The following is a 22,806-nucleotide window of genomic DNA, read 5'->3' as shown; positions in this document are numbered from 1 at the left end:
TAATTCATACCCATTATCTGGAAAGAGACAAGATGAAAAGATGCACAACTACACTTGTAACGTTTACCATGGTATTTTTAGGATTTACTTGAAAATGCATGTCTGTACATCAGTCCTGTACAGATTCCGTGGATGCTATAACAGCAATAGATGCAGAAGACAAATGGGAAACAAAGCCTTTCTCTTTTGTTTTGAGAGAATTAACTTTAAGAGTGGAGAATGCCAGGATATTAAAGCTTACTAATCACTTAAAACACAATGCAAACATTAATTACAGCTGATGTAAGTAAAAGCTAAATACAATCTCAGGATGTTTCAGATTTTCTATGCTATACATTTAAGGACAAGGTATCAATGGCATGCATCTTCAGCATTTAAAACGCATTTCATGGGTTTGTCTTTGTTCTGATGTTTGAACGCAATTCAGACTCTTTACTTTCCCTTCCCTTGGCATGGCTGGAAATTTCATCAGAGTTCACATAACCAGCAGTTACTCTTAATGCTTCGAAGCTCGGTGAGGTACATTCACCCCCTGTTTACTTTGTCTTCATCCAATATTTGCTTCTCCTGAGCAGAGACCACCAATGCTGATGAATTCTTGAGGTTTTCTGGGGTGGGCAACCAGCCACCTGGCACCCGACAGAAACCACACGTTGCTGTACACACGACCTTTGCCAGGCATAAACACAGCTCCTTATAAGTAAAAGGCTAGAACACGGGTCCATGGCATGACTTTGTTTTCAAGTTTTATATACAATATTGAAGAGTATGTTATCTGTATCCATTTCTGCATTTTCTGTCAGTTCAGAGAACTCCATCTGAAGACACCAAGGTAAGGTAGAGGACACAGAACTTAAATTAAGGATGCAAGGGTATTTATGACTTTTAATGGTTACACATAGTTGGAGGCATTTGAAAGATGCTTTTTGTTCAGGACATGTACTTTGCTTGCCAGAGTCAGCTGCAAGTATTAATGCAATTAAAAATCCCCAAATGCCACACAAGGTAGATATTCACATAAGATACAGTCCTGCTAAGTGCACACTCTTCTTGTCGTTGTTCAATTCAGTGTTGGTTTCACAGTAACAAACACAAATTGTCCTCATTTCTTTATCATGTCTACAGAGTCATGGGCAGCAACAACAGATGCAGACTCAGTCTGTCACTCCAGAAGGAATATGAATGTGCTTAAAGCTGCTTCATTTATGAAGCGAACATGGAACTGTTACCTGTCTGAAGAGAAAAACAGAAATTATAATTTTGCTGATTAGTTTTCCTCTCTGTATTACTAAACAGTAGAGCTTTTCACAGACATATAACAGACTTTTTTTCTTATAATTTTGGAAATAGATAAATTCAATGACACTTGCATAGACATTCCTTTATTCTGAAAGAAAAATTACTGTTATAAGATGTACTTTCCTGGCCCAAGAACACACTTGCCTGCAAAAGCTCATTGATGTCATCTATGGTGATGAAACAACTCTCGTGGTTTTACAGAACTGTTATGTTTGTGCATTTTGGTATCTGGCAATCTCTGACAGCAAACTTCGCTTTGAAGTCATCTGAACAAGCCAATACCAAACTGAGTTTACATCTTGTAATGTAATCAAATGACTTGTCCAATGCAGTGATTATTTCCCTTCTCAGTGAGCAGATGTTAGAACAAAGCAGTTAAGGAGACTGGAAATCTCTCAAGTTGTAGCTAACTTGATCACAATGAACACTCTGGAATACACCTGAGAGTGACTGCTACAGGATGAACTGCAAAACCTGGATTGCCTGTTATACTCTTATGCTGCTCTTTCCTCTCACGATACAAAATGAAGCATTCAGCCCTGCCTGAATCTTCCAGACCCTTGCCAGAGATGCTGTGGGTTAAGTACAGCACAACTCCTGTGGTAAGAAGCTCCTTGCCAGAGACGTGCACTGTTCTGCAGAGGACAGCTGGAACTGAGAAAGTTCACTCACCTTTGCTGCTCACTCTTACATACTAAAGCAAGAATGATGTATCTGATAAGGCTACAGAGACTGCAAACTGTGCTGAGTAAGCAACAATTAATAGAAGCTCAGCTCTACTTGGCCTGTTCTCCTACACGCACCTGCTAGTTTAAGGATTGTATTTTTTAGGTCACGCTGCTTTGAAACAGCTGTAGGACAACAGCTGAAGACTTCTCCATATCAGCTCTCACACCAAAAAGGAGAAGCAGTAGCTGTCCTTCGTTTTGGAATTCTGGCATATTTCATTTTGTAACATTCAGGTTAAAAGTCAAATGCCTACATTAATGATACAGGATTAATTACATTAGCTGCTAAAGATCTTAGGTACAAATGAAGCCTACTGATAACAAGTTTTATTTTATTTTTTTCCCCAAATGGACTCTGAATCACTTCATATTTCAGCAGCCAAAAGTTACTCAGCCTATGGTAAGACTCAACTCTAACAACTTACCAGTACACAAAGCAGTAACAGTGTTGAGGGAGAAAAAGCAACAGCTACACTTGTAGATGTTCCTTTTCTTTTTGCTGCAACATACTGAAAAAAAAGGGTACTTTATTACTACAATGCTAGTGTTTCAAGGAAATAGAATGGAAGGCTTTATCAGTTAGTTACAATAAAAGGGAACCCAAAGTATTAGAATTTATGTTTGCTATTAGGTCTTCCTACTTATAGACGAATATTACAAATTTCGCAGAGAGGAGGGAGAAAAAAACATACGCCATATATTTAAGAAGACGTCTGATAGAGAATGTAACCTGTTTAAATTTCCTGTTAAGGCCATCTCCTGCATTCAACTAATTGTTTCCTCTTTCCTCTTTTCTTCCTACAAAGCAATGTTTTATATTTTCTGTGAAGTTAAAAAGGAAGATGCATGTTCCATTTCACAAGTTTTAATACCTGTGAGGATGAGGTGCAGGATGAGTTATTTGTAGCAACTAATATACCTGGTGAATACAGTCTTCCACTCTATGTGCTGTACATGAAGAAAATTTGTTTTAAGAATGTATTATTCTAGGAAGTTTAAACACTGAAAATTTCAGCTCCTGTGACCAAACTGCTAGATCAGAACCTTGCCTATTTCTGCCTTCAACAGCGGGCAGCACCAGGCATTTCACACAATGTGAGAAGCCTACAGGATAAGATGTGTCCTTCTGCCATCTGCATCAGATCTTTCCCTTAATCCCTCATAGTTAAAATTTGACCAAACGCCCGGAAATATGAGGTTAAATAATACTCTCAAAATGCTTTAGTGTGAACTATTCTAACTTAAAATATCCCTAAGTCCTTTCCTGAATTCCACAGGCTTCTTTGCCCAAGTCATGTCCAGGCAACTTTGAACGTCTTCAACTGTTATTTCTAAGGTATATTTGATTGACTGAGTTACACAGAATTTTTTCTGCTTAAAAATCAGATAAAGCAGTGTTTAAGTATGAATAGAGCCGTGAATCATTTCAGGATGACCTTAGGATGTTATTAGGATTTGAATGAGTTCCCATTAGCTTTCTACGAACATTAAAAAAACCCCAGAAAACACAGATGCTTATATACACATACCCTGGGGAATGTAAAAAAGTGAAAGAACATAAAAAATGTTAATGTAAAAAATATTTAGAAGGATTTAGGAGCACAGCCAGGAAGACATTGTTTTCTATTTATTTACATAATATCAACCTAGCTTTACACCACACAGCAAATAACAAAATTCACTTTTTTTTTGTTGCTTCCCCTATAGGGGAAGGTTTCAGCAATCCTTTCTCACAGTGGGAGTAAGGATCAATAAAGTAAAGGTAATGTCCCCTTAAAATTTTGTATGCAGAAATCTCCTCCATATAAATTTTTATATTTAAACTAGAAGCTCCTTTAAAAGACACACCCTAAGCACATATTTTGCCTCTACAGCAAGACCTTGTGTTTGGGTTTTTTTGTGTTTGTCTTAGAGCTAGAAACTTTCCAGAAGTAGCTCTCAAAGATAAAGTTACATTTGTATATATGTATATAAAGTGAAACAATATACCTTATCTCATTTTCCTCTTGACATTCCTGACACTGTGTAGTTTCATCACTTTCTGCTCTGGATTTGGGATGTGTTTTCTATGAAGAAAATGCATTAAATATAAATATTCTAAAGCTTTCTTTAACAACTCCCTAGACAATTGTTGTATGTTTCAGTTTGCTTCAGATTTTCAATATCAAAGTCATCTTGCAAAATGTAGGCCAAATCTTGTCCTCTAACATGCATTTGCTACTGGTATAATTTTACTATCAATGCCTTTGTATTGTAGGCAGGAGTACAAGGGGCAAAAGGAAAAGAATCCTCTTCTCAAGATATAAGAGGAGAACTGGGAAATTGGGGGAATCCCATGTTTTTAATTTCCAATTAGACAGCTATCATGCTAATAAGACAGGATTTGCACTTTGGTGGTGGAATTCAAGAATTTGACAACATAGGTTTACATTTACATGTCACACAGTTCAGTGAAGATCAAAAGAGATGTCTCTTGCTTTCAAATGCAGAATGTTCTTCCCACCTCCCCATAGCTATGTAGTATCACTATGTAAACAATTAAATGTAATATTTCTTACCTTCCAGTATATGGCTCCCAAAATAAAGCCAATAAGAAGAGACAGCAATGATGTCAGTGCTATGCTGATCCCTTGCAGGCTGGAGCTGCTAATGAAGCCAAGTGCCTCTTCTGCTGTAATTACAGATGTTCTTGTTAGTGAAGATAGATTTATAGCAGAAAACTGTCTTCAGGGCAACACTATTAGCAAGAGCACTTTTATGCACAACCTACATAACAGCATCTTAAATAGCAGAACAGATACTTCAAAGTTCTGTGTACATGAAGTGCACTTCACACAAAATCTCACAGGAAATTTTTGACCACAAGGATGCTCCTCCCATTTCTGAAACAACTGTGTTGAATAGTTCCAACACTAATTCTCTTTTTGTCATTTGTAGAGAATTTTCTCTTTCCTGCACTTCAAGGTTTTGGGTTTATCAGTTTTTAAAGGTCTTATTTTGTAACACAAAGTAATTATTTGGAAAAGAATATATCTGTCACTTCATGCATTTGCTTAAGTTCCATAAGACACATCCCACTGACTGCAGATAGACACTTTGCCTTGCCACTAATGAACAACCAACATGAGGCCTCTTGAGGGAGGTTAATTTAACAAAATAAGCCTGACTTCACTTCTAATGTCTGTCTGGAAAGGTCCTGCTGACTTCAGTAAGATCAAACCCTTGTACCTTGAAGTCTAGCTGTCTATTATTTTGTTGTAACAATTTCTTGATAGCTTTTTATATTTTATATGGAAGAGCCCCAATCCTAGTCTTTTATGTACACAAGCAATTCCATTCCCCTCACAGGGAGCTGTATGCATGCTGAGACTGAAATATGGCCCTCCAGTTATTTAATCAAGAGCAGGATGTGAAAAGTCCTACAGAGTCACCCTGGGATCCACCTTCTGAAATGCAAAGTGAGCCACAGGAGACTGCTAGTTTAGACACCATCCATTCAGTTTTAGTTCATTTCAAGATTTGGTGTCTGCAGCTCGAATGGTGGGTGTATTGTCAGATTACAGGAAAAGAACCAAACTGTAAGCACTGGAAAAGTGTAGGTGATTAGGTACAGAAATGAAAATGCACGGGTAGCACTAGAAATTTGTGTGACTCAGGCAAACAGCAAATGTCCAAGCACATATGATATGATATACTGGGTCAAGCAATGTGCATTTAGTACATTATTAAACAGCCTCTAAGAAAACACTTTTGTTTAGAAAGGTGCATTCTCATAATTAACTAGCAACTAATTTTCAACTCTCTGAGATTTTCTGGTTGACATTTTGAAAGTTTTTACACAAATGTGCTTTTTATGTCTGAAATTCAGCTGTGTTTTCTAGAGTCACAGTAGACAGAACTAAAAAGTAAGAAAACAAGAAGTCTGTGTCTTATATACTCACATACTACATATATCTCTGTATCTCATACACTCTACAAACTCTAGGTTCTGACTATAGGGGCTTGAATTTTACTTACATCTAGTAAACTCGGCACACTAAAAGGAAACATTGGTCAAGCAGAACCAATGCTAGCTTATCATGAAAGAGATCTGTCTACAGAGGAGAAGGGGAAGATAGCAGACAAAGTTCTACAGAGGTGAACATCAGCTGAAAAAAGAGAGGCTATTGATTAGTCTGCCTCTGTCTGCTCAGACATTAAAACCAAGAGCAGAAATTAACTGGAGGGGCATATCTGTTCTCAAACTGTCCGTCCCAGATTAGGCATAGAGGAGGTTTGCTTGCAGAACTGACCTTCAAGAAATCTGGACAAACTCAAGTGGGATAGAGCCAGCTTGAACATCTCAAAAAAATTTCCTGTCATTACTTTATCTGAATTGTATTCTCAGCATATTCTCAGAAGAAAATTCTTATATTGCTCTTGTGCTCTACTAAAAAAAAATGATGTGCCTAATACCATTAGCCATTCTTCCCAGTGAAAGACCGCTGAGTTATACAACTGAATTACGTAAATCCTATGGGGATGGTCATGTTTTCTGGATTCTGCCCTGCAAACTTCAGAAAAAATGGAAAAGTGAAACAAAAATCAAAGGAAAAACTCTTCAGGTCATATAGACCATAATTTATTTGATAACATGTTATGGTAGAGTGTATAACCTCAAAATTCCTCTGCCTACTCTGCAATGCTGGGCAGCATGTCATGGCAAGCATGCTGATTTTTACATGAACTTTTAGAGAAATGTTCTGTATGCAGGGCTGTCCTGGTTTCGGCTGGGACAGAGTTAACTCTCTTCTTAGTAGCTGGTACAGTGCCGTGTTTTGGATTTAGTGTGAGAATGATGTTGATAACACTGATGTTTTAGTTGTTGCTAAGTAGCACTTATCTTAAGCCAAGGACTTTTCAGTTTCCCATGCTCTGCCAGCAAGCAGGTGTGCAAGAAGCTGGGAGGGAGCACAGCCGGGGCAGCTGACCCGAACTAGCCAAAGGGATATTCCATACCATAGAGCGTCATGCCCAGTATATATATGGGAGGGAGTTGGCCAGGAGGGGCAGATTGCTGCTCGGGCATCAGTTAGCGAGTGGTGAGCAATTGCATTGTGCATCACTGGGTTTTTTTCTCTTTTTTTCCCCTCTTCTTTGTTTTGTTATATTCCTTTTAATTACAATTATTATTATTATTATATTTCATTATTATTGTTAGTATTATATTTTACTTTAGTTATTAAATCATTCTTATCTCAACCCATGAGTTTTATATTCTTTCCCGATTCTCCTCCCCATCCCACTGGGAGTCGGGGGGGGAAGTGAGGGAGTGGCTGTGTGGTACTTAGCTGCTGGCTGGGGTTAAACCACGACAGCTCCCTTTACAATGAGGTATCTAAAAGTGGAAAAATCTGATTTCTGAAAAGATACCTCCAATGCAGATGCTTTCTTCAGCATCTATGGAAAACTGAAAGGAATTCATAATTAGCTTTCCATATTGGGACCTGCAACCCAGGGACAGAGCCTAAATACAGTCAAATTGTGACACTCTCCCCAGCCTACCTTTTAAAAATGACAACAGATTTTTTTTCATAACTTTCAAATTAATTCATACACTATCAAGTTAAGTAACCCATAACTACCTTAAAAAGCAAACAACAACAGATTATTTAATTTCACTTTCAAGTCCGGAAAAAAGTCTCTTGAAAGATCTGGAGAGAACGAAATGAGTCATGGCAGGTTTCTTCATGTGCCTTTTATTTACAGTAACATCTAAACCAGAACAGGCTGGAGCATTTTCAGTCTGGAGAACCTCCTGGGGACCTGTGTCCTAATGAAGAACAGGGAGATAAGGAAAGCAAGCTGGCTGCCAATAGGTTTTTATTCCTTCCATAGGGACCTTTTCCTCTGTTAGAAACTTTAGAGCTCTACACTGAAAGATTCCCACTCCCAGTAGTTGTAAAGGCAGAGTAGGAGAAGGAATAGAGGAACCAGGTGTATCAGTAACTTTGTGAACTCCTTGGGCAATGCCAGAGGAACTGCTGGCTTTGCAGTTAGTATATTATTCACTTAAAATAGACTCTATCCAGCAAGGTGCAAAAGGGGAGTGGAAGCAGGCCAGCACCTCTCAGAGCTCTCACTCTGCACCTTACAGAAGAAACCCTTAGGAAGTGAGCTCATCTGATGTAGATTTATGTACAGTCTTCATGGACATTGGGATATTAAGCTGTGAACAAAATATATTTACATTAAAAGCCACTCAGCTACACAATGAAGTTACTGAACTGCTTTCCACCTTGAGCCATGTGTGTAAATTTAGCAACCAATTATGATTCAAAGCACTGGCTCGATTTTTTTGCCATATATGTCTCAAAGGAATTTTCAGTTTACCTCTGCTCAGCTCCAACACAATTACCACAAGATCTTATCTATAAAAATGCAGAGCAGCTCTCACCTGTTCATTAGGGTTTTCCATTAACTATAAAGTTGGAACAAAGGAACAAAGGCACAGAAGGCAACACCAATTGCATTAAGCCATGGGTGAACGTTTTCAAATTGTTGTGCAATTACTGAATTAAACTATGATATTCTTTGCTTAATTATAAAAGTAGACCTTCTTCCTAAAAACAGTTATAGAGATCTCTGTGTTTACATGTTCTTTGAGCTGTTCAGTACTGAACAATAAAGCTAAATTATTGTGAGGAAATTGTAGGCAAAAATGGAAGAAAGCAACACTGAACTTTCAATGAAAATATAAATAGTACCATGGCACTAAATTGAGTGAGAAGTGTTAGTAACAGCTAGTAAGTTTAAGCTTTAATCAGAGCAACATGAGAATCATCTGATGGGAAAAAAAAAGACTACTATTTATTGTTTGGTTCAACCACTGAAAGAAGAGATCAGGACTCAAGTCTTCTTATCCTGACACTTGTTCTTTATATAGGAACCATCTCATCTGAATTCTCTAAACTATGCATGGTATAATGATCCAGAGAAATATCAATGAGACTGGGACTTAAACAGTTAATTGGAATTTAAATTGGACTACAGTCACGTAACACAAAAGAGAAGAAAACAAACGAGCCTAAATAAATTGGGGGTGGTGGGGTGGTGTTTTGAGAATTTTATGGGGGAAAAGATGGAGTGGCAACATGCCACAGATCTACATTCAATATTACAAGGATGAAAACAGCACTATTGCCGTTCAAAAAAAATTAGAATGGGATAATTGTTCCATTTTACACTTAGTTGGGGTAAGACTTTTGGTGTAGATTTAGTCAAGATTCTACTCTATTATAGTAGTTTAATTTTATTGTTATGTAATAACAACGAAGTCATGAAATACAACTCTCTCAACACATGTAGCAACAACATGAAAAAAACATAATTTAGCTAATTTATATTATATAAAATTTCTATGATAATTATTTCACAAATGATTTTATTAGATGATGCACTTCAGGTTTGTCTAAGTTGAACTTAGAATTAAGAGCAGTTCAAGTCATCTGACTACACAGACTTTATTAATAGATTCAAAATTTATTATTAATCTGGAGAGGTTCTTTTGCAAACAGTGAATGCTTCTAAATGGTCTAGAAGCCATTAATTTTAAATAGCTCAATTTAAAACTGTTTAAAATCAAAGTCGGTCATTTAAAAAAAATATTGCAGTAGTTTGTGCCTAGAGATGCTTTTTTCAGGTTTCCCCTCTTCTCCAAATGTTTTCCTTTTTGAAATTTGAATCTAGTGGTGCTGTTCTGAGAACAGTACTGAAGCCAGCAGACAGGGTCCCCTGTGTTGGGGAGTCTTCACATGGGAAGTAATAAGGTTTATTCATTGTTGTTCCTTCCAAGAAGGTAGGGATCAAGTAAAAAACAAAACTTACTCAGCAATAAAGCCAAGACAAAACTAAAATCAGTACTGAAGACAATTTTCAGGGAGTAAGACAGAGATGTCAATAAAGATGCCACAGGTCCCTCCCTGCAAAAAACTCCAAACAAATAACTAAAGTGTAACCAGTCAGCATCCAATGTCCAAGTTAATGTAATTTAATCTGATTACGAGTTCAAACTGTCCCCAGCCCCAGACATGCAGTCCTCATGTCATTTCTACATAAGGCTGTTAACTGATATCCAATTTTCCAATAAATTGCTTAAGAGAATGATAATCAGTTAAAACACACCTGTACAGCATATGGCCAGCCAAGCAATTTCTTTGACTTACTGCATTATTTTAATTAGGCTTTTTTCCTACTTGATTATCAGTTCCAGTTATAAAACAAGATTAATAAACCTGCTTCTGTGCTCCCCTCCACAGTACAGACACAGGTGCCACACTCCACTGCGCTGCCTGGCATGACTCCTGTTACTGTACTGGGTCAAACTCCTTTCATCTAAACTGCTCCTGTAATCTATCTGTCTTTCTTTTGGCTCCTTGATCCATTCCCATTGCTTCAGGCTGCAGATGAATATTCTTCCTCTAGCAGCAACAGCAAAAATTATCACATGTTCAGACCTGAGAGAGACAGGTATGTGCTCTTTAGCCCCCTCCTGGTGCCTCAGAATTGGCCCTGGGCTCATCAGGTTATTTGCAGCCAGCTCTGTGACCTCTTGGCAAGCAATTTATGGTAGTAAGACTTCTCTTTTCCAGAGAGGCAAGATGGCAGCCAGGAGTCAAAGGTAGTTTTTGTTCCAACCTTCTACTCAGAGGGTTCTGGGGAATGATGACTTAAGACCTTCTCTTAATTAGAAAGCAATCAGGAAGGGCTTCAAATCTGACAGCAGCTGTAAGCCAACTAAGAGGTAGCATGCATGGTGATAAAAACCCAGAGAATTACTAGATTACACATTCCCAAGAGAAGCAGCATGAGAAGAATCTCAATCTTAGTATTATCTGTCCAACCGTCAGGAGCCACCATCGTGCCCACGAGGCTACATCAGGCTGCCTCCTTGCCCATGTTTTCTTAAGCACAAGGAGTACCAGCCACACACTTCGTCATCACACTTTTAGATAACATGCATGCTTGTGAAGTGAAAGGAGGAAATTGTAAGAGAGATACACATTGTCATCCTGATGCGTCTGGGAAACAGGAACAAGGGAAACAACAACATGGTTAAGCTTTAATCACCATTTCAGGAACCTCTAAGGAAAATCCCCTTCTTTTGTTCACATGGAAAGCTCCAGAGAGTATTCACTTTGTTGTACACGATGTCACTAAAAGCCCCTGAAACTTCGCTGTTTCTCTTCACCTCAGATTCCTATACACCTTTGACCTCGTGATGGGTAATGTTGAGGCTCTTACAGCAACAGTTCTGGGCTCTCTTATCTGTCAGTGACCAGACATGTAATACACTGACCAAGACAGATGAGAAACAGGGAGATGGCCATGCCAGAGAGAAGATTACAGCCTGCCAAAAGTGTAGTGACTTTGTCCTTGACCTCAACTGAAAGCACACTGAGTGGGGAGCTGGCCCTACTGCGACTACAGCAAGCAAACATGAGGACTGTCTTCAGGTTGGTGTTAAGCTTGGGATTGACAATACTCTCAAAATGCAAAGTACAGGCAACCTCTTTGTCCACGTGAGTACCCTGGGCCTGATTTAGGACAGCTATTCTGTTCGTTTGGACGAACTTCCTTTTCTGAGAGTTAAAATGAGGTGTTTGGGACAGCCAAGTTTGCTGAGGCCATATGACTAGTGAGACCTCATGACAGCCAAAACGAAAAGACCTGCCCTCTCCAAGTTGTAGAGAGCTGTCACATCATTGTAACTTGACAGCATCTCTAAATTTTGATTAGATAAGTTCATTGCATTTCGGTATGACAGCTGAGAAACACATGGTACACCATCAGGCACAAGTAACTTCCCATTAATTTGCACAATTAATGACATTCTTTTCCTCTGAGCTCTCATAACAACCAGCTACCAGAACAAAATGGAGACACATATATTAATTCAATCACTTGTACTTACTGTTACTGCTAGTGTTACTGCCAATGCTGTCATTCCTAAGGGAGCTGGCAGCAACGGGAGGAAACAAAAATGTTTTTGTGACAGCGACTCTGGAATCTAAATAGAAAATGAGTGTCAGCATTATGTAACTTAATATACAGTTCCCTCTATATAAGATGATGGGCTATAGGGCTACTCTGATGTGGCTATAGGGCTGTTTTAAAAATCTGGCTACAGGGCTGTTCATACAGCGGATTAAGCCAAAAAAGGCAGTCTTATTAAGACAGATGTGTCTACACACTGAGCTGCTGCTGAATAGCTATTCTGGAAAAGCAATTGCTTTAAACAAGTTCTTAGGTTATGGCACTGATCTACTTCTAGTTACTACTGATGTAACTGGATACATTGCCCTAATTAAAAAGGTAATAGCTGTCACTAGAGAGAGTAAAAGAAAAGAGAATACAAAACGTCCATTTACTGGAAGGATGAGAATAAACTGCAGGAGCCTGACTTGAGCTTGTTAAAATTTTTAAATGAAGTAAACATGGCCCTTTTCAGGAGGGGTGGGACGAATATGGAGGTGACTTGAGGCTGCTGCAATTTACAACTTGTCCTAGCTTCCTATCCTTTCAGTAGTGCAATCTTAGGCTCCTTTACTGCCTCATAAAAATTAAATGGAGCATTAATAGAAATAAGAAGAAAAATGTAAAAAGATGATCCAGTATATATTTGGGATGAAAAGAAACAGAGCAGAGTATTGTGAGGTTATTTGGATTATATTAAGGAATGATGTCACTAGGAACAATGGCACTAGTTTTACTGCCAGATAGAACTCGACTTAGAACACAAATACAAGCTTCGGTGTTGGTAGTAATTTTAACTGGCAGTAAGAAGGAGACATGGAGGTACAGCATGAGATCCTTAGCATCTCTGAAATCACAGGAAAATCACCCATTTATATCTGCTTAGATTCTGTTCCCCAAAATGAGAGCCATCTTACCATTCTCTGGTGTTTCTACTGTCGAAGGCAGAATGCAGTCATTCTTGTCCAATGTGTCTGCAAACTCCTTGTAGACCTCAATGGTACTATTAAAGTGCCTAAAAAAATCCTCAGGAATGAAGCGACCTTCTTCATAAAGGTGACCATTTTCTTTTACAAAATCCTAGGGTAAAATATAGAATTCAGCTTGAAAGAAGGTCAAGAGAGACGCTCATTTTAGTACCTCAACAGATGGTAAAAATATCCAAAAATGACACAAAATAGTTTAAATTTTTAACCTGCAGAAGGTTAAATCTTCATAAAACATACAAGCCCTCTGATCTGAGGATTTCAAATTAGCTTTGCAAATAGAAATAAATTATTAATCCAGTGTTGTAAAATTGCCAAGGAACAAAGGGCAGTCTCCCATTCTACGCTGAAAATGAAGAGACTTTTTTTATTTCCCATATTAAAAAAAATTACCTTGATTTCACATTATTTTGCAATGTTCCACATGATCCTTTTAATCTGAACACAGGAACACAACACAATCATAGCTATTGTCATAAGAGTACAGGGAATAGAATACAATAGCTGGGATACACTACTGCACAGAAGCAGGCTGAGATCCCTGATAATGTACCTAAAAATAAGAGCAGGACTATAAACAAGGAAGCCCAATCACTCTGAGGTCTAACAGACAAGTGTGTTATGCCAGACTAAACAACAAGATTGAGGTCCATGTTAAGATCACTGATGGTTATCTTCTTTTTTCTTTTTACCTGACTCTGGCTTTCATAACAACTGTTTCCTAGGCCAGCAGGTCAAATTTGGCCTGGGGTTAATCTGTACTCCCAAGAAGGAGGACAGTGATAAGAACACGGGTTTAATATGTACTAAGGAAAACTTCCTAGTTTTGGCTCCAAGATTATTTTATGTTTAATGCTGAAAGTACTAGACCTAAGATCATTCTTCTCTGAGGAAATCAATAGCTAGTTGTTTCTCTGAATTACAGGATATTTACTTCTTCATTCTACAAAATAAGATTCCTCTTCCCCAACCACATCCCAGCTGAGTACTTTGAATCATCAGGACAAGAGCAGAAAAAAAAAAAAGAAAAAGAGATACATTGAAGATTGGACAGAATTCAGTTTGAAATTGAAAGGTAGGGAACGTCTAAATACTCTCAGCAATATAATGCCAATATATGACAAGGTTACAAGGTTATGCCACTCTAAATGAGATTGAGTGTTTTAGTCCATTTGATTCATTCTGGATGTTAAAAAGGTGCAATTACAACAGCTAAGGACGTACTTGATAAAAATAAACGTATATGGAAGATGAAATCCTTGCCCTAAAAAACATGATGGATTTTGCCCAGTTTGTTCAGTGGGACAAAACCTTTGACTACAGAACTTATTTTTATTTACTGTTAGACTGGTTAGAGCTGTGTAAGGGATTAGAAAGCTAATTTTTTCTCCCCCATAATTTTCACACAAGAGAATCAGACGTCTCTTGAGTGAGACTCCTGGAGCGGCTGTTGGAATCCAGAAACACATGGAAATGGGCCAATATCCTCTAGTTGCTGTGTCTTTGTATAAAAAAGTTCATTAAACCATGGTGAAGCTTTCAGAGCTTCACACACTGTGATACATACTAACAGTATATTAATAGCTTCATCCACATAATCTTTAAATTTACGTTAGTATCACTAGCAAAATGAATAATTTAAGCTGGAGGCACAAGGAAGATTTCTGCCAGTTTCAAACAGAACAGAATGAATTAATTACCTTAAAGATGATGGTTACATTTTTGACTACTTAAATAACTGTATACAGATCATTGTATATACTGTAATTCCTTGTAAGCCATTTTCCTTTGAAACAGGAGATAACAACTAGCCAACATTAGCACAGTGTACTCAGTGCATTTCTAAACAGAGTAGGATTTCAGATGTACAGGAATAGAAATGAGAACAAATCTAATGAAGCTTTGGACATTTTTAAACTATTACTGAGTACTGTGCAACAGAAAGTTCAAATAAAAATATCCAGCATACAAGTAGAAACTCTGTATAAGATTACCTTATTTTTATCAAAAGCTAGGCATGCCATAAGATCATTAATTATCCTTGTGAGATTATTGATGATTGAATAGTTGCTTAAAACATCAGACATATCTGAAATATCTGAAAATTTCTGGAGAAGATTGTGTAGACTTCTTGAAAATTCAGGTACCATCAAATGCAACCAACAGTGATTAGGCTGTCAGGGGATAAAAAGAGAGGTAGATTAAATATCAGACTTTTGCAAAAACTGTTTAAGCAGCTCAATGTGCAAAAGTAGATTAGACTGTTCTTTCCAATTTAAATTATCTTGAAACTCTAAATTAAAATTCATCGTCTTTAGTGTGGCTAATTTTCTCTTCAGTCCTTTTGGAAAAAATTTCTATTCTCACTGATACTGACATATTTATGGTTGTCTGTTAAATGCCATCCCTTCATTAAATTCTTAATGAATGCTAAGCATAAGTCTGTTGAGAATTTGAGCCTTGGGACATACTACTATGAACCCTAGTCCATGCTTTCATTAACCTATTTATTTTTTTAAAATAACTAGTGCTTTAACAATTTTCTCCAGACTTTAAACTAATCTCAGTTTTCACTTGATTATTGTTACTCTACAAGACTCACTTAACCCCAAAGATCCTTCATTTAAATCTCTTCTGAGGAAGGTTTCCGTAAACATTTTGCATGAAATCCATGTGTGCTTTTATCCACCTTTAAACTAGTTAGTTTAGTTAACTCATTCTCTTCAGCTTTTTCACTAAATGCCATTCCTGAGAACAGTTTCTAGATCTAAAAGTCTTTCTTTTCCTGAGGTTTTGCTGACAAAAGGGTTCTGCACAGCCTGTCACGGTATCTGCCACACCTGTGCCACTGGAATAGAGTTCAGATCCTTTCACTGACACCTATGCAATTAGTTTGCAGATAAAGTTTGTACAGCTGTTCATGCGATTGAAACCCAGTCATTCATCTTGCTGCCTTAGAGGGAGTCATTAACTTCTTTTACTTAGATTTACAGAACAGTAGTCAAGTAAATAAAAAAGCCACCCAGCCCAGGAAAAACCCTAAATCAATATGGTCAGCAAAAAAAAAGGTAATGCATTAGTCACACTGCAACATGTACCTGGAAATCCCTTCTCAATAAATGCTGAATTTTTAATGGTAAATGTTATGGGAATTTATTCCATATGTGAAGCTATTTTTTCAATGGTTGAAAATGTCTCAGGATCATTACAGCATGCCAGATATGAAGATCTTGGCCCAGAAACCCCTAAGCACTCTCAGTGTCACTAAATCAGTTTCCAAGTGCTGCCCAGTGGATGGGCAGCATCCACTGAATCCATCCACTCCACCTTCTGCAACGCACAGTAAATGTTTGGCGATGCATCTGCTTCTAGACTTAATCTCTTTTTACTCAATTTCTGCAATAAACCTGCATACAGATTCTTTATTCAAAAAAATTTATCATCACTTGGCAACAGATTACTTTCTTGGTGACACAGGTGTTGTTCTGCCTTGATGTGTAAATGTTTTTGATGAGGAAAAACACACTTCACGCTTTCGAAGACTAACCAAACTATTAGGGTTCCAGGCTTAGAGAACCAAATGTAAATACATTGTTCAGCTCCACCTGACTTTTCACTTTCGTGTACAACTCTCTCACATGCTGATAACAAGTGGCAAGTCAGTATTATCAACTTCTGTAATTATCTCAACAATGACTTAAAAAAGAATGAAACAAAATGTGAAATGGATGGCATTTGGCTTGATTCTGCTTCCCTTTTTTCCTTCAAGCACAACAACGGGAGGGGAGAGGCAGAAGGAAATAAATCAGAGAAAGCTTGTTGAATCGTACTCCGTTCAAGCAGCATGCATTGTGCCATGTCCCATTGCCCTCACGAGACAGACAATGCATTTTCCTCTGCTTTGGTGTAGGAACACAGACACAGAACTTCTGTGCTTCCCTGAACTGCAAACCTGGAAACTCTTTTCCTCTGAGATTTGTGGGTGTGCATTCTCCTCTGGCAGGGACTAGCAAAAGCTTGCCACTTCTAGTGAGCATTTGGCGATTCCAGCAGGGAATCTATTTTGTTGCTCCCGCGGTTTAGCATGTGCGTGGGAGTCTCCTCTGACTGAACCGTTCTGACCTACAAAGCTGTATTTCACAAGAGCTTTAAGTTTTCTTTTCAGTAATATCAAGCTGTGCAATCACTTGCTATCTCAATACCTACCAAACACAGGGATGAAACTGCTGAAATTGAGAAACGTGACGTTGTTTGCAAGGAGAAACAGAGGTTTTTAACTCTGCTTTTTTGTGTAAACTTTGACCAAGATTTACATTTTAGGGCAATTGCAAAACTGACTTCTCTTGTACTTCCAGGTAGTCCTCATTTAGCTTTTTCTTTCTACACCTACCCAGAAGTTTGAAGTTTATCTCCTCTTCTGAGTTCAGCCCCTGCTGCTGTCATCTTTGCCTCTTAACCTTCAGGTTAGACTACACAGTTCACTCTATGCGAGATTACTTTTAAAGCCACTCAGATGCCTTGAGCTAGTGCATAATGCAACAACCCTTCTGTTTAATGCATCAAGTCAGTCTGTTCCTGTTACATGCACTACACTGGTTTCCCATCTGCTTTGCATTCACCCTGCCTTCCTACCTTTAGTCATCTACATTTGAGACTTGCTACCTTGGGTACATTTCCCACTTTATGCACGTACTGAAGACTGAAATCTATTGAAAAAAATTGCAGAGCACCGTTTCAATCCTTTCAGAGCTGAACAAAGGGCATTCGCCTTATGCAAAGCCATGGGTTTCCCAGCTTGCAGGGACCTTGCAGAACCTAGAGCAAAATCTACTTATTCAGCCAGCCTTTGCTGTGATATGTGTAACACAACCTGAAATCCCCAGAGAGGAATTTGGCAAAGTGGGATGTGAATACCGCTGAATACTTCCTCCTGTGAAGGCATGTGGCCAAGAGCTGCACCTTCCATCACCATGGCTGAAAGTGGCGTACGAGCAAAGGGAATATGGAAATCCCAGCTCTGAACTTCTCTTTTTCCTATTTATTTCTTGGCTGCTTGTTGTAAATGTAAACTGGATCTAAGTTTCTGGATATGATGCAGCAAGATGACATGGCATTTAAACTATAGGAAAGGAACTGTATACTGGCAGCCAAAACTGAACCACAGAGCGAGGTAAGAGTTAAGCAGTGAGAACAACCAGGACTCATCGCTCAAGCAGGCTCCCTGGCCTTCTTCATCTGCAGTGCCAACCTCCCCAGGAGTGCAGCGGAGGAAACAGCCCTGATTGAGCCCGGCTCTTGCCCATCGGCTGCCGTGCTCATCCCAGACGTTGGGGAGCAGCGCTTGGGCTATGGCTGTCCTCTACAGACGTGAATCTCATCACATCAGGCACCAAAATAATTGGATTTCAAAAAGCACTGGAGCCAGGGGATGGTGGCAGCCAGTCCTACCTCCTTTTTCTCTGGATATTGGCTATTTTCAAAAATGGAAATTTTTCCATCAGTTTTAATTACATTATATAGGATCTAGTACTTGATTTCCATAGCATTTGTTCTGCAGAGTTTTTCTGTCTAAGGAATCAAGTTTAAACTGGGTTTTCTAAAGTACTCTAATTTTTAGTAAAAGCCTTGAGCTTCCAACAAAACTCTTCAAGAACACTGCCAGATCTGCCATAATACCTTGTAACATCACAGCTCAGGGCCCTTCACTATCCCACAGCCTCCTTTTCCTCCAGCCATCTTCTTGTTATTCAGGACTGAGAGAATGTTGCTTCTGGCATCATTCTCCAATATCAATAGGGAATATTTCTAGATTTGCTCAATGGTGTAGGATAGGATGCATTTTTATATGTGCATCGTACGCAAATTTGATTTTCATAATGAAAACTTTGTACAGACACAAAAACAGCTTCTTAGATCTACCAGATGATTTCCAGCTACTGATGTATGTGTACAATGATTCATTCTTAAGACAGGCACAATATTGTTCAGTTTAACTGACAAATTAGTCTTTTTCTTACTTTTTTTCTTTCCTTAAAACAATATAGTACAGTATAGCATTCAGCATAATTTCTACTTTCACCTTGTTTCCTTCTCTCCTTTTTCTTGCAGTGTGTGCAACAACCAAGAGAGCATTTTCAATGCATCATTGTAAAAATGTTTTTTTAAAATTAAGGAAAAACATAAAAAATATTTAGTAGAATAAGAAACAAGATACTGTGAAATAGTTTTAATACAAAATGTTATAAAATTTTAAAGAAGGTAGATGATGCTTATTTGAAAGTATCACTATGTATTAGCTATGGGATTATATAGAAAGAATAATACAAAGCATGTTTGAATGAAATAATGTCCTCACTTTCTACTTGTTTAGTTACTGACCCTACCATTTGCTGAACTTAGGGTTCTCTTTATTGGCTACTCAGTATTTGTTGTGCTTCAATGGCATTTCCACTGGCTGAAATGAGAAGGACATTCTACAGTATATTCCAAAGTACAATTAGAAAGAAACTACTTCTTTAAGAAAGCAACAATTTTCAATTGACATGATGAAATAACACCGTAGTTTGACTTTTTCCAGAGAAAATGTTCAAAAATTTAATATGAAGAAACATTTTTCTAAGATTCCTGTAATTAAAAAGGTTTTAAGTGACTGGAGGAATCTCTCCACATTTCTTTTAAATGAATACTTGCAAAGCGTATGAAAAAAGAAATAACCATTATTTAACTGTAACTTACTAAGCTATACGACTAGGTACAAAACATTATGGCCATCACTGGTTCCAGTAGGCTATTTTACTGGGATTAACTTGAAGTGATTGTACATACCAGACTATCCATCTTCGGGACATATTTAAGGGTTATCATATAATCATTTGGGAGATTTCCAACCTACAATAAACAGATAATAAAAATGTCATTACTGACTACACAAAGTAAGACTTAATTACCATCACTGTATTCAACAAAATCTATCAAATATTCAACACAAATTTTCAGTAACCTACCAGGTGCAAAAGCTTACATACTCAGTTTCCTGTGTAACTGCTACTGACTCTTATTTGCTCACAAGTGAAGCATCTTTCCGCACCTCTGTAACATTCCCAGATCCAATCTGATCATGTTCAATGCTACCACTTCCCACCATATTTAAAGTAAGTAATGTGGTGAGGAGAAGTGATCTGAGGTTAGTCATTACTGCAGAAACTCCACTGCATTTTCATCTTTTAACAGCATGTCTTGAAGTGTTTAAGTGACAATTTCTATATAACCCCAACCACTCCAAACAGTAGAGGACACAATAGTCTCTAAACCTTTTTCCTTCAAATAATTTCCAACTTCAGCAAGCGTCTGAACCTAAAGAAATACTTGCCTGCCTTGTGCTTAGTTATGTATCAGGTCAGAAAAACACTTGAGCACAACTTTAACTTGGAAGCTGTGCCTCTTAGTAATGATGAACAATATAATTATATCATAGCAATGTCCTGGGGCAAAGGAGAGCTTCCGCACATGTAAGCTGAGTGCGGCTTTGCAGATGTGGGTGAGTACAGGGTGTGCTGAAGCAAGGACAAGGAGTGTAAGAAGGGTTTTCACTGAATTATACAATACAATCTGCCACAGATGGGATCCAACACTACCGTGAGACGTGGTTAATCATCTGGGGAATGTGCTGAGTGGGGAGATGAAGAGGGAGACACTGCCACGATCCACAATCTCTTGAAGTACTTTTTTCAAAAGGTTTACCAATACTATGATGCTTAGTGATACAGCAAATCTATTTTCTTTTGTATAAGTGAAAGATTCATTTGATATTTCTCATCCTAGTTTGGAATCCATTTAGACAAAAGACAATAAGCACATACATAATTCCTTTGGTGAACCTGAATCTATACTTTGTTCAGCAAAGCATTTCTACTTCTTCGGGTTAAAGATCATTCCGTTATGGCTGCTTTTGATTCTGCTGCTATAGCAACTAGCACAGGGATTATTTTTTTTCCTGTGCAGTTTTTAGGTAGTATTTTGTTTGACACATTAGAATTTTTTATTTGTTAATTAAAATTTAGTTTCAATTAAAAATTAAAACAGCAATTTCAAAATGTTATTGTTCTAGAAATGATCAAGGACAATACTTATGCACAGTCAGTCACTAGTGAATTCCAAACATTCTTTTATTTACAAAGTGGGCTGAGCCACAATCTTTCAGTTTAATGACAACTGGCTTTCTCCTACAGCTTTAAAAAACAAGTTTTATACAAATGATCCTGGTAAATTCCTTTCCACAGATCAATATTATTTATTTTTTATTTTTATACCTACACATTGCCAAAGCAGCAGTTGCAAAAGTGCCACTAAAATCCTCTATATCAATGTCTATTTACCTGGCATTTTGGGGAGTTGATTCAAGATGCTATAAATACTGAAAAATACTGCAATACATTTGTTCTTTCTTTAGAGCATCTGATTTATTCTAAATCCTCATGCACAATTTTCCATATATTTTTCCTTCCTCTAAAAACATCCTGACATCGTGACACATTGACAGGTAATCCAGTTTCTTTTCCAGCTTCCTCTGCATGCCTAGAGAGGTAGGATTAGCAGCACTTCAAGCAGCAAAGATAGTGAAGATGCTACTGTATGTGCAAAGTTTCCCATACTCACTCTAGAGGGATTCAATACTTAGCAATGTCAGCAAAAGCACCGTTCTTTAAGAAAGGTCACTGGAAGATTGAATTTGTTCCAAATCAATGAACACCACAAGAACTGATATGCATTATGTATACAATCTACTTTACTGGCATCAGAGACTGTCAAGCACTTTTCATGCATAGTTAAAAAAATGTAACTGCCCAAGAGCTCTTACAGCTTCTCAGACAAAGCCGGAGAATACAGCTCAGCCTCAGATATTTTTCTCCTTCACAGACTGTGATTCAGAAAAGATATTTTTGAATTTACTACTAAAAATGAAGATCACTGGGGGGGGGGGGGGGGAGAGTGTCAAACACAAAATATATGCCCTGCCTCAAGACGAAACAACTTGTTAAAGTTTTATTGATTAAACTCCACATGCCAGATGCTCTGCTGATGGTAAATGATGGAGCTCAGTCAAAGTGAGGGAGTTATATTTGTGTCCCAGTTGGACTTCCCAACTCACGCACAGAAAATAGGGTAGAGCTCCTGATGTAAGAGTGAACTGTATGTTTGTACTAAATCTGTACATTTTGTACTCTCTTGCTTTCCTGAAATGAATCTTGAAATTTCGTTGAAGACTAACCACCAAGACTATGATCCAAAACCAACCACTTGATTTTCAACTGCTGAAATGATCCTGAAAGGAATGAAAGGACTCTGTATACTTGCTCTGTGTGGAGTACCTGACTGCTGCAGCTCCCAACAAGGAGCAGATGACAAGAGGGTTCTGAGCTGCCTGAGTGAAGGGGGAATGGAAAGGGACTGTCCCTTGAAACTCCTTGAGTCCTGGAATGGCTTCTTTGGTGCCTGTACTCAACTCCTTAAGTACAGTGACAAATTTGGGGGCAACAAAACACCTGCCTGCATGACTTACCTTGGTTTAGACAAAAGTAACAGTTTTGATGATAACAGAGAATGTCAACTGATAATCTTGGAAAGTAATGTATAAGACTAAAAGAACCCTGCATTGCAATTAAAATGCCACAAAAAGTTTCTCTGATTTAGTGGGGGGGTGTGGTTGTAGAAATCCTAGCAGGCTCTGAGAAGAGGTGAAGAATAGTGAATCTAGACCTATGTCTTTAAATCCATATAAA

General features: G+C 38.0%; 1 protein-coding gene across 2 annotated transcripts in view; it reads right to left on the bottom strand.

Moving 5' to 3' along the window:
* Positions 1–37: 37 nt before the first annotated feature.
* KITLG (KIT ligand) overlaps positions 38–22,806 on the bottom strand; it is a 55,070-nt gene continuing 32,301 nt past the window's right edge. The window contains exons 3-10 of one of the 2 annotated variants that reach the window (XM_050906829.1): positions 19,853–19,915; positions 15,022–15,201; positions 12,959–13,121; positions 11,980–12,075; positions 4,586–4,698; positions 4,017–4,093; positions 2,453–2,536; positions 38–1,233 (exon numbers count right to left, since the gene is read on the bottom strand). In XM_050906829.1, coding sequence (XP_050762786.1) covers positions 2,497–2,536; positions 4,017–4,093; positions 4,586–4,698; positions 11,980–12,075; positions 12,959–13,121; positions 15,022–15,201; positions 19,853–19,915 — 732 coding nt within the window. In that variant the 3' untranslated portion in view covers positions 38–1,233; positions 2,453–2,496. The remainder of the gene's footprint in view (positions 1,234–2,452; positions 2,537–4,016; positions 4,094–4,585; positions 4,699–11,979; positions 12,076–12,958; positions 13,122–15,021; positions 15,202–19,852; positions 19,916–22,806) is intronic. The other variant, XM_050906838.1, reaches the window with a different exon arrangement.

The sequence above is a fragment of the Gymnogyps californianus genome, chromosome 1 (genome assembly GCF_018139145.2).
Source record: "Gymnogyps californianus isolate 813 chromosome 1, ASM1813914v2, whole genome shotgun sequence".
NCBI lineage: Eukaryota > Metazoa > Chordata > Aves > Accipitriformes > Cathartidae > Gymnogyps > Gymnogyps californianus.
The sequence above is the reverse complement of the archived record's forward strand: the minus strand, read 5'-3'. Positions and strand labels throughout refer to the sequence as shown.